General features: G+C 37.8%; 1 protein-coding gene across 2 annotated transcripts; it reads right to left on the bottom strand.

Annotated features, from left to right (window-relative positions):
* Positions 1-1,470: 1,470 nt before the first annotated feature.
* On the bottom strand, positions 1,471-11,618 carry LOC104590698 (protein AGENET DOMAIN (AGD)-CONTAINING P1). Of its 2 annotated transcripts, none has more exons than XM_010249432.3 (3): positions 10,657-11,618; positions 2,723-3,157; positions 1,471-1,842 (listed from the first exon to the last, which is right to left on the bottom strand). In XM_010249432.3, the coding sequence occupies exons 1-3, from the start codon at positions 11,089-11,091 to the stop codon at positions 1,828-1,830; spliced, it is 885 nt and encodes a 294-aa protein (XP_010247734.1). In that variant the 5' UTR covers positions 11,092-11,618; the 3' UTR covers positions 1,471-1,827. The 2 variants fall into 2 exon arrangements, with proteins under 2 accessions (XP_010247734.1, XP_088758581.1); XM_088902455.1 differs by lacking the exon at positions 10,657-11,618 and adding an exon at positions 6,894-8,474.
* Positions 11,619-11,944: the final 326 nt, after the last annotated feature.

The raw sequence follows: 11,944 nt of genomic DNA, 5'->3' as shown, positions 1-11,944 counted from the left end.
CTTTTAGGTTTGTCATCACACCAAGTTTTCAGTGGGTTTTGATGCAAATAATGGACAAACCAGTCTTTTGGTCTCTTTGCCTGCCAAATCTCTGTGAAACGACCAGGGATGTTACCGATCTCCTTTCTCACTGAACTGTTAAATTAGATGTTAGTCATTTAAATTTTCTCATCTCCCGTATATTTATTATATATTTATATATATTAAATAATACATTTTTGTAATAAATACATTTTTAATAATTATGTATAAATCTATTTTTGTTTTGTTATTTAACAGAAAATTTTTAATAATTAGTAGAGATTAAACTACTGTTGTTTAACTTTTTAAATTTAGTTTATTGTACTTATTGTATGTTTGTTATAATTCATTGGTTAATTTTTAATTATTTATAAGAGATTAAACTATTATTTGAGATTACACTATTTATGACTAATTTATATATTTTTTAGTATTTATTGTAATTTTGTAGTTATTGTTTTTTATTAGTATTGTATTTTCATTATCAATATATTTTCAATAATTATGTTTTTTCACTATAAATTTTCAATAATTATTAGAGATTAAACTATTGTTATTTATTAGAGGTTATACTAATTTAGCTGAAATTAAGAATGTCCGCAAGTTGGTTCAGTTCGGTTATAGGCATTTTGGCCAACCAAATGAGTTGGTCACTCAAAACCGACTAACCATTAGTGAAATCAACCAGCTCGGGTTGTACCAATTTGGGTCGATTTTGGTCACTCAATTCAAAAAATTCAAACTAAAAAAATTAAATTTAAATTAAAAAATACAATAGCATTATTAAAAATAAATTTAAAAATTAAATTTATCATATAAAATGTTTTAGACTAAGAAATATGATCATTTTACCACCTTCATGTATTTAAAAATTATATGAACAATATAAAATATTAATATATATCTATGGTTGAGCCATTCCATTTTGGTCAATTTACAAATGGCTAAAGCAAACTGATCCAACCTGGTTGGGTTGGGAAATTGTTGAACCAAAATTGATCGAAAATACTAAAAAATCGACTAACTCAAGTCAAGTTGATTGGATTCATCAGTTTGTTGAACAACCTTAGCTGAAATTAATTATTATTTTTGTATTGTAAAAATATTAAAAATAGTATATAAAATATAAGTAATTATTAATTATTTAAAAGTTAAAAATATAAAACAATTGTATACTCCTATCTGTTTTCTATTGTTTAACTTTCGCTTAACAAATCCCATGCATCGCACAAGTCCCTGCTAATTTATCACTAATACTGCTTTTGGTTTAATAGAAAATATGAGAGAAACAAAAAGTTGACGGAAAATTCTTAAAGTGATTTTTTAATAACTTTCCCTCCACTTTCTGTTTCTTTTATTTTCTATCAAACCAAAAACTTACAACAGTAGTTATGAATATTGAATAAAGTAAAAAAAAACAAGAGAGAGAGAGAGAGAAAAATCTCACTCTTACAAAGAAATAAAGCTTTAGCAGCCAGTTTCTATTTAAATTTTAATATGTATATAAACCATGAACTACTTCAATGAAAGCAGAGATACAAAAGAAGTATAAAAGCTAGTTTGTGACTGTGTAAAGACATTTGCAGTAAGTCAAGGCAACTACCAATTTCAATACTTTTTTTTTTGACAAGTCCCAATATCAATACAAATTGCGAGGACAATACAAAGATAGATGACATTAATGACACCTCATCACTGACCAAATCCCTGAATGTACACCAGTTAAAGATCAATCTCGAGATGGAAGGGCACACGTCATTGCATCATGAAGCAAATTTTATCAGATTTTGTTTGATGATGGCATCTTCAAAACCCTAGTGCCTGAAAATGATCCCAGTACAATTTCCATAAGTAAAGTTTATTGAAGTTAATTTCTCTATTTGTTAGTGTTTATAATTCAAGTAAAACGCCATGAGTAATGGCATCTTCCTTGTCCATTGGCAATTAAAGAGCCAGTAGGCACAAAATTGCCAACACTATGACTGCACAGGCTACAAGCCTTTATAAGCACAAAACGACAAAGGTTGAACAAGACAAATTTTGCTAAAAAGAAACATAATGATTAACTTTTGTTCCTTTGATCTTTAAAGACTCATAATCTTTGCAATTGCAGCTGAAAGCATTAAGCATACAACTTGCCATGAGTCAAATTTGTTAGATGAACATAATAATCCAAAAATAAAGGTCTTTTCCAAATTAAAAGCACTCAAAAAGGCTAAGATCATCTAGGCGGTATATTTAAGAGCCCCTCTATGTGGTTACCGAGATCATAATTTCTGCTATTGGTGTTTATAGGGTACTTAGTTTGCAAAGGAATATACAATAGAGCAACCTAAGCCATTGATTTGACAAAAACATGTTTATAAAGAGTGTACAATTTACATCTAATATCTGACAAAAAAATCATTTTTTTACACATCCAGTTGGATTTATGCATATTGCTTTTTAAGAAGAGAACTAAGAACGAATGAAATCCTAGCAGGGTCAATAAATCACAAAAGTTCAACTATGCTGCTTCATCAATTTACGGCATAAAAAAGTCAAATGCCTAATCTCATGCCTCGGAATTTTTAAGAGATGAGTTTGCATATGTAGGTCAACAGGGGTATTAGTATTATTGTGTGAGGTAAAGGTCTTTATATTGCATGGAAGTATTAAATCCAGCTAAAAGAAATCAGAATCAAGTGCTGAAAGACCATACCTTAGAAGCCCTGACCCATTTTCCATCAATCCAGTCGTAATGAACCCTCAGGTCTGAATGTTTAAACTCCAATTCCTCGTTTGTGTTCCTGAAGTAAACTATGTACTTTGATCTACTAGTAACTTTGGAAATCACACCCACCCACCATCCATCTTTGTAGAGAGCATCAACTTCTTCAAATCGACCGAAACTGTCAACCTTTGTTTCAGGAGGCAGTGGCCTGATGTGTGCAGTATCTGCCACTTCTCTCAAGGGTTTTCCCTTATCTGTTATTAGGGTTTGGTACTCAACCGTATACTTATTCTTCCCTGATGCTTTGACAATGGTTGCAGTGAACCAAACGCCTTGGAAACCTTCTTCATTGCTGCTAACCTCTACCAGTGTTCCCTTGTCGTACTTATCCTCTGAATTAGATGGTGTACTATCTAAGTTAAGCTGGGAAAAAAAGAAAGAACAAGTGAATGAAACAAAAAGAATGGAAAGGTAGCTAATATTTGATAGAAGACCTGTCTTTTATTTTTTTAATTGGGGTAAGAGGTGGAATCCAGTGAGCACTAGAAGGATTATGCAGAAGTTGGTCTAGAATCTGTAATATGTAAAATCCATAGACCATAAATCCTCCAGTTACGAAAACTGTTGAATTGCAAATGCCAGGCATGCTATGCTTTATTCTTTCCTTCTTTTAAATAACTATCATGCCACTTCCCTCAATTGCCAATATCTCATACTGAACTACTATAGTTATATGTACTAATATTGCAATACAATGCAAATAATAATGTCCAACATGCAGAAGATAATCTTTATTTATATAAAGTATGTAGAAACATGAATGCACATATCTCTGGAAAGTACAGAGATTACAAGATTCCATAGAAGAAGACTATACTATCAATCAAAAAGAACAAAGTAGAAGACTGGAGTGCAAAAGTAACAACTTACATAAAAAAATTTACTCAAAGACAGGAGCTGCAGACTTAACCGGGAACCAGATCCCTTGGACAATGCTTAGCAACCCTATGTAAGACTAAGTGATAATGTAGAAAACTTTTGTTGATTTATTTATTTATTTATTTTTGGGCTGGGGGTGATGGAATGGACTGCTCCATTCAGTCGGTCACACTCCTGCCTGCTACATTTTTAGCTCCTTTTGACAGAGAGAGAAATTTAATATCTCAAGTAGAAAAAAATTAGGGGATCATTTTAACCCCTCAACAATGACTACTACATCTAATTTTTTTTTTTGATAATTATGACTACTACATCTAATTCAAAGATGACTTTGTCCATCCCTATAGCAACATCTTCCAATATCCTCTTCCCGCCCCCCAATCTGATTCAAAGGTGAACGTGTTTGGTAGGCAAGCAATGAAAGGGATTTTTTACTATTGATGACTGGCATTACTGCTGTAAAAGACTATAGAAACTATGATAGAGAAAAGTTAGTTAAATAGGAACTAGAAGACTAGGTTAGGTTGTAATTAGGAATTAGGATAGAGGCAACTTAGTTAACTATGAACTAAGTCAATTCGGTTCGGGTCGGTTTCGGTTTTCACACAAGAAAACCGAAACCGACCCGAACCATCGGTTTATGAATTTGTACAACCCGAAACCAACCGGTGCTTATGAAAACCCGGCCAACTCGGGTTGGGTCGGTCCGGGTTGGTTGGTTTGGTCGGGTTGGGCCTTCTTATGAACAGCCCTACCACCAACCTCCTATATCTTCCAGGATCATCAAACTCTTCACCTGCATCAACACTCAACTTGGCATTGAATTCCATAGGAGTCTGCTGGTTTAGCACCTAACAGCCCTGTTTCTTCAAGTAGGTCGAGAACATATTTTCTCTGACATAAGTTAATTCCATGTTCTGACCTTGCAACCTCTATTCCTAGGAAGTACTTTAGCTTACCCAAATCTTTCGTATTGAAGTGGTCCTGTAGGAATTTCTTCAACCTGTTGACTCCGTTACTGTCACTCCCAGTTATGACAATATCATCCACATACACCACTAGCAAGATTTTCCCATCTTTTGAGTCATGGCTGAACACAGAATGGTCTACCTGACACTGTTTCATCCCAAAGTCTTTCACCACTTCACTGAACCTGCCAAACCAAGCACGTGGAGATTGTTTCAGTCCATAAATTGCCTTTTTGAGTCTATAAACCTTACCATCCTCCTCCTGAGCAACAAACCCTGGTGGTTGCTCCATATATACTTCCTCAATGAGATCACCATGTAGGAAAGCATTTTTATGTCAAGTTGTACAAGAGGCCAATCATACATAGCGGCTAATGAAATCAACACCCGAACTGAACCAATCTTAGCCACAGGAGAAAATGTCTCCATATAGTCCACACCATACAATTGAGAATAGCCCTTGGCCACTAACCTAGCCTTCAATCGTTCCACACTGCCATCTGGAAGATACTTCACTGTGTAGGCCCACTTACACCCAACAACATGCTTACCAAGAGAAAGAGCAATGAGTTCCCATGTGTGATTGTGTTGTAGAGCAGAGAGTTCCTCTTCCATGGCTTGCTGCCACCCTGGTGAGGTAAGGGCTTCCTGGACAGTCTTGGGAATGGAAATAGATGACAGCAATGATATAAAGTTGCGATGAGAAGCAGACAGAAGAGCAGCTGAAACATAGTATGAAATAGGATGAGAAGTACAAGTGCGTTTACCTTTCCGCATGGCAATAGGAAGATCAAGATCTGATGGAGAAGAAGCAATGGCAGGATCTGTCGACGAGGGCTGAATTGAAGGAGGAGCCAGTGCTCTTCTATGGGTATACACTTGTGTGATTGGAGGCCTCTCAGTAGTAACTGGCATGGAAGGGGAATCTGCAACAAGAATGGGAGCCACGGGAAGGGGATCCGCAACAGGGACGGGAAGAGGAACCACGGAGGAAGGAGAAGAAGGGAACTGATTCAAAGAAGGTGACATCAAAGCACACAAATGACTTATGGAATTTAGGGTTATAGCACTTATACCCTTTCTGAGTCCTCGAATAGCCAAGAAAGATACTTAGTAGCTCGTGCATCTAACTTGTCCAAACCAGGCCCCAAGTATTGAACAAAACAAACACATCCAAAGACTCTTGGGGTGAGAGGAAATGAAGACAATGTGGGAAACAACACCGAGAAGGGGGATTGACTTCCAAGGATGGACATGGGCATCCGATTGATCAGAAAACAGGATGTGAGGACAGCATCACTCCAAAAATGCTTTGGGACATTCATATTGGGCATCAAGGACCGAGCAGTTTCAAGGGGATGTCGATTTTTCCGTTCAGCTACACCGTTCTGTTGTGGGGTGTAGGCACAAGAAGTTTGATGAATTATCCCATGGTGCTCTAAGTATTGCTGAAATGATGTTGAGGTGTACTCTTTGGCATTATCGGAGCGAAGAATTTTAATATGAACACCAAATTGGGTGCGTATTTCAGCATGAAATTTTTGAAAGATAGAAAACAATTCACTGCAATCTTTCATAAGATAAATCCATGTCATCCTTGAAAAGTCATCAACAAAAATTACAAAATACTTATAGCCATTGTATGCACTTTGATTGGACCCCAAACATCAGAATGAACTAAAGAAAAATGACTCGAGACACGACTATCAACTCTTGGACTAAAAGAGACTCTATGATGTTTCCCAAGCTGACATGACTCACAATCCAAAGATAAAAGATGACTCAAGGAAGGAACCAACAACTTCAGAACCTTGAGAGAAGGATGACCAAGTCTGCAGTGCCATTGAAAAGGAGTAAGAGATGACTGAAAAGCTACTGGAGGGCCACCACCATCAAGGTAATACAATCTACCTGCCTCATGCCCTCCACCAATCTTCATCCCCATCTTGAGATCCTAAAACACACAAGAAGAGGGATAAAAGGTTATGGAACAGTTAAGAGATTTGGTTAATTTACTAACAGACATAAGGTTAAAGGGGAACTTGGGAACATATAAAACAGATGATAAAGACAAGGAGAGATCAACATCACCAACACCACAAATGGGAGATGTAAAACCATTAGCAAGTGTAACTGTTTGAGATGTGGAAGGCCGAAAAGAGAAGAAAATACATTAGGAGTCCCAGACATATGGTCCGAGGCTCCGGAGTCAATGATCCAGTGTGGAGGGTTGGAAGCTAAACAAGCCATACCTGAATGGGCAAGGGTAGCGGTGTTCTGCTGAGATGTCTGAAGGAACTACTCATATACTGCACGGGGTACACTCACCATCTCCTTGCTAGAAGCATCAGTAGATGTGGAGAGGATCGGGTCAGTTTGCTGACTTTTAGTAGTTGTACCACTTCCTTTAGTCATAGCATGGTTAGCCCAAGTGTTGGGTGGACCACGTAAATCATAGCAGAAGTTAACCGTGTGCCCCTCTAAACCACAATGTGTACACTTCCTAGGGGCATTACTTCTTCCTTTACCACGACCTCCCCTTGAGTCTCGACCTCCACTCCGGCCACCAGCACGGTTAAACATGGGACCACCACGATTACCTAGAGGTCCACTACCACCACCACCACCTCTATTTCCACGGCCACCCCCTTTAGTCACCACGAAACCAGATCTGTCCAAGAGAGAGGAATGCTCTACAGACTCAACAGATGTCCTCTTAAGACGGGCAAAAACTTCTTCAAGTGAGGGAAGAGCAGACCCCCCCAGTATTTGTGCTCGGACAGGCTCATACTCAGCCTTCAAACCCACCAGAAACCTTGTCACTTCAAGTTGCTCACGCTGTTGTTGTTGAATTTGAACATCCGATGTCAGAGGATGATACACATTGAACTCATTTCGGATATTCCTCAGACTTGCATAGTATTCCTCCAAGCTTTGACTGACTTGCTTCAGATTAAACTACTCTCGGTACAACTGATACACCTTAGTTGTATTGTCTTGTCCGGAGTATAGCTTCTTAGCATGATCCCAGATTTCTTTAGTTGTATCTAGGAACATAAAGTTCACTCTAATTTTTTGTTCCATGCTATTCCATAGCCATGTCATTATCTGTGCATCTTCTTGTTCCCAATCATTGAACCCCGGAGAATCAGAGGAAGGTTTCTCCTCTCTCACATGTTTTACCCTTCTCTTGAACTTTAAGAACACTTCCACAGATTTTGCCCACGGCACATAATTCTCACCATTCAACTTAATAGATGTCATTTGAACATTTAGGTAGTCTAGAGAAAGCACAACGCCGGTTTTGTTGTCATTCCCATCACCAATCGATGCCATCTTAACTAATACACCTTCAAATATGCAACACAACCTCACGCACTTCCACAAAACTTATCTCACTTTCAGCACCACCAACTTCTTCAAATACACATTGCACATAAAATACTAAAGCTGAAATCACTCAGTCATTACATCAAACACCTGTACTACACACTACAGAACCATTCACCCACCAAATATAAGGGCTGAAGTCACTTAGTCATTAAATTAAACACTTGTACTGCACACTGCAGAACTATTCTCACACCAGATACAAGGGTTCACTTTTAAATATTCAAAATCATCGATACACCATTCAACATAATACAACTACCACCACACCACTGCTGTCGTGAACTTCAACAGTCGAAAAAGCCCTACTTTCAGCACACATTTGAGGTAAAAATAGAGAAAAACAGGACTGATATGTATACTAGTCACTCCAAACCTCCACAAGGAAAAATTTTGAACCAAAACACAGCATTCACAGTCCACTACTTGGGCAAAAGACAGCACTGTTCATACCTGTCCACAAACAGCCCTCTTCACATCACAGAATAGAGGGCATCTAGCACACCACTTCAACGACCACCACCACAGTAACTGGAGGCATACTCACCTCCAAAACCACAAAACGACGACTCCTTTCTGGCTCCTTGTCGAGCTTCCACTCAGGCTAGCAGAAATTTGAAGAAAGCTGAAATAGTTGGCGGTGAACCCAGGAAGAAGACAGCAGCAAGGAAGAATGAAAGGAGAACAAGGTTTTACTGCTCTGATACCATGTAAGAAAACCCTATTCAATTATAGGTTAAAGTAGAGAAGAAGAAAAGAAAGAAGAAGAAGAAGAAGAAGAAAAAGAAGAAGAAGAAGAAGAGAAGAGAAGAAGAGTTCGGCCAGATTAGGAAGGAGAAAAATCAATCCTCCCTAGCCGACCCACTTGTATTTATTTCAAATAATAGAGTTACAAGAAAGACTATATTGTCCCTCATGAAAGATGGGACACATAACTTAGACTTAAATAAAATAGACCTTTCACTCTCAAACAGATAAACCAAAAAGACCAAAATACCCCTGATTCGTGTATTCTAACAACTGCTGCTGCTTGTTTGCTTCAATCCATTAAATAGTCTTTGAATATAGTTGAAATAACTTGTGGTGGACTAGATTTTTCCTCCTGAAAGATGAAGTTCTGAGCCATCCATATATAAGTGCCAACAAGTTGAGGCAATTCTTGTAAGAGCCTTTGTATTATCTTCTGCTGAGACAAATTCAGAACTTCTCCATTATAAACCCCCGTCATGGAAAGAGCAGTCCTCAAAAGCGTCAATGTCAATGGCAAGAAATGATCCAAACTCAAAAGGAAAAATCCTTGGCAAATGAGCATTTGACAAATAGGTGTTCAACCAATTCAGTCTTATCAAGACACAGAGGGTAGTTTCCCTCTATCATTTACTGATCAAAAAAGTTAAAAAAAAATCTAGACACTGAGGACAAGAGTCATTAATGGAATTATGGAATTACCACACCATGGGGGGACTTGTAACCTGAGATCCTAAAACTCTACTGTACAAGACAATTTCGGCAATTCTTTTTTTTTTAATTTCTGGCTGCCTGGCTTCACTTACCAAAAGAGGTAAGGATGTGAAAGGATTCACTCATAGGAACTTTTCTGGATTAAAAAAAAAAAAAAAAAAAAAAAACCTAGGATCCTTGTAAAGGATGGAAAACAAAACAGGAATGTCCTTGAATTCTAAGAAAAACCAAAAAACAGGAACCTTTCCCTGAAGTTGTCTGATGGTAAACACAAAAGGAATAGCCTTCCACTTGACCGCACAAATTTTTCAATGTAAAGAGACCAGTGGGCGTAATTCAGGATGCCAACCTGGCAAAGATGTAAAAGTTATCCCAGGCAGTTTTGCAGAAGAGCTATTGGAAGAGAACCGTTGTAAAAATAATCAGTTTTAGTAATCTTGCACAAGACCTTTCAGAGTGCCTTTTCAACCAGCTACCACAGCCATATACATGTAAATGTCGCGTGCAAAAGTAACCAAGCAAAAGGTGATAATTATAGTTGTTTCTTGATGCGTTGAAATTTTCTTCTTCTTTTTTTTTATGATATTTTGTTCAAGTTTTAATGCAACAAGTAGCTCGGCTGCTAGTTCTTGTTCACATCTAGTTTGGATATTTTAGGTTCAATCAATGAAGTATTTTAGCATATATTGACTAGGAGATTCAGAGCCCACAAACAACAACCAAGAAATGAAACAAAGAAAGTGAGAAACCGACGCTCTTGTCTCTTACTAAGTTCAGTCGTTTAATCTTCTTGTTTAATTATATATATAAGCAGAGGAAATAGGCAGTTACATTTGCTTCCAAACTCTGCAATTTAGCCACTTGCAACAAAACCAGGCAAGTAAATACCAAACACTTGCATTTTGCAAATACTCAAGAGATTACAAACCCATATCATTTTCCATAGCACAGGGTTGCATACCGATTGAATTAACAATTATCTAGCAAAAATATAACAGTAGTAGTCCAAAAATCGGAACTAAGAACCGAAACTAGAAAAAAGGAAATACAGAGAGAAGAAAGGTTCATTAAATTAAAAACAGAAGAAGAAAAAGGAAACGAAAAGAAAGCAAAGAAAGCCGAAAAGACCTCCTTAAACAAAGAAAAGCTCTTAAACGTCAGTACCTGCACTTCTTTGGGGGGATTCCAGCTCCCATCGATCCATTCACGATGACGACGGAGATCATTCTTCCCGAATTCGATCTGCTCCTTCGTGCCCCTGAAGAACACCGAATATCTGGAATTATCAAGAACCTGGGTGACGATGCCTTCCCACCAAGCGTCGTTGTGAAACGCGTCGACCTCCTCACTAAGTTTGAAGGTCGGATCGATATCTCGTGGAGGTCGAGGTCTCGCATTGACGACATTGACAAATTCTTTTAATGGCTTTGATTGGTCTTGCTCCTGCACTAGGTGAGAATACTCGATGTAGAGCTGTGGTTTGTTCTGTCTCCTCGTCACTGACCGGAGTACTGTTGCCTCAAACCACGCTCCCCTAAAGCCATCGTCATCGCAGCAAACTTCAATTAGCGCTCCCCTGGGAAACTGGGTCTCTGCCATTTCTTTCTTTCTGTAACCCTAGAACAGCTAGTTGGAATGTTGGATTGCAGAATCAGAGAAAGAATAGTTTTGGTGTTATGAAGTTGTGAACATTGGCGGGAGAAATGAAATGGGAGCCTTACATAACGGCGAGAAGACGAAAGATGATGGAGAGTGCGCAACTGACAACTGTCCATCCATATATTCAAAAGATGATTTGATTCATTAGAAGTATCACCGGGGATCCCTTTTTTGGCGGGGCAAAGCAAAGATGATTGATATTGTAATATGATTCTGATTTTCTGCAACCAGGGATTCAGGACTGATTCAGCTTCTCACAGAAATCAGAATTTGCTTTTCCGGTTTCCTTGTGAAACAACAAATAATCAAACCACAGCTCTGCCCCCGAAGCCCAAGCCGGCCCCAAGGCAAAGTTGCGCATTCTGGGCTGGTCATCACGAATTTAACAGATTCTATTGCAGTGATCGCTCGATGGGGGGATTCATTCTGACATGTAAAGTATTATCATTTGGTTCAAAAACTTTGATATAATAAGTATCTAAATTGTTGTATTTGTTGTGGTTTTGGAGGGAAGATGCAAAACAGAGGAATCTTTTTCTTCCCTCCCTTTTCCATGTGTTTGTCTTATTTGTATTTGGGTATTTTATACTTTTATGTAAAATTGTGTTTGGTGGTAATTTTTACTTTATATTTTTAATAGTACCACGGTATAAATAAAATACGTGGAATACTTTTAAAAAGGTAATTGTCCAAGATCCATCCTCACTTCTTATCAATTCTCTTAAATTCACCATAACTTTTCAAAACGTTTAAAAGTCATTATATCTGTAAATTGACTAACGGGCATCATTAA

Source organism: Nelumbo nucifera, chromosome 4 (assembly GCF_055504915.1).
Source record: "Nelumbo nucifera cultivar China Antique chromosome 4, China Antique-T2T, whole genome shotgun sequence".
Classification (NCBI taxonomy): domain Eukaryota; kingdom Viridiplantae; phylum Streptophyta; class Magnoliopsida; order Proteales; family Nelumbonaceae; genus Nelumbo; species Nelumbo nucifera.
This window is presented reverse-complemented; position numbering and strand designations above follow the sequence as displayed.

What these genes read in the sequence shown, in the direction of transcription:
- LOC104590698 (XM_010249432.3), bottom strand. Translation starts at nt 11,091, where the DNA reads ATGGCAGAGACCCAGTTTCCCAGGGGAGCGCTAATTGAAGTTTGCTGC. An exon ending in ATCCCCCCAAAGAAGTGCAG is followed by an intron (nt 3,158 to 10,656) that starts GTACTGACGTTT and finishes TTTTTTTCCCAG; the next exon opens with CTTAACTTAGATAGTACACC.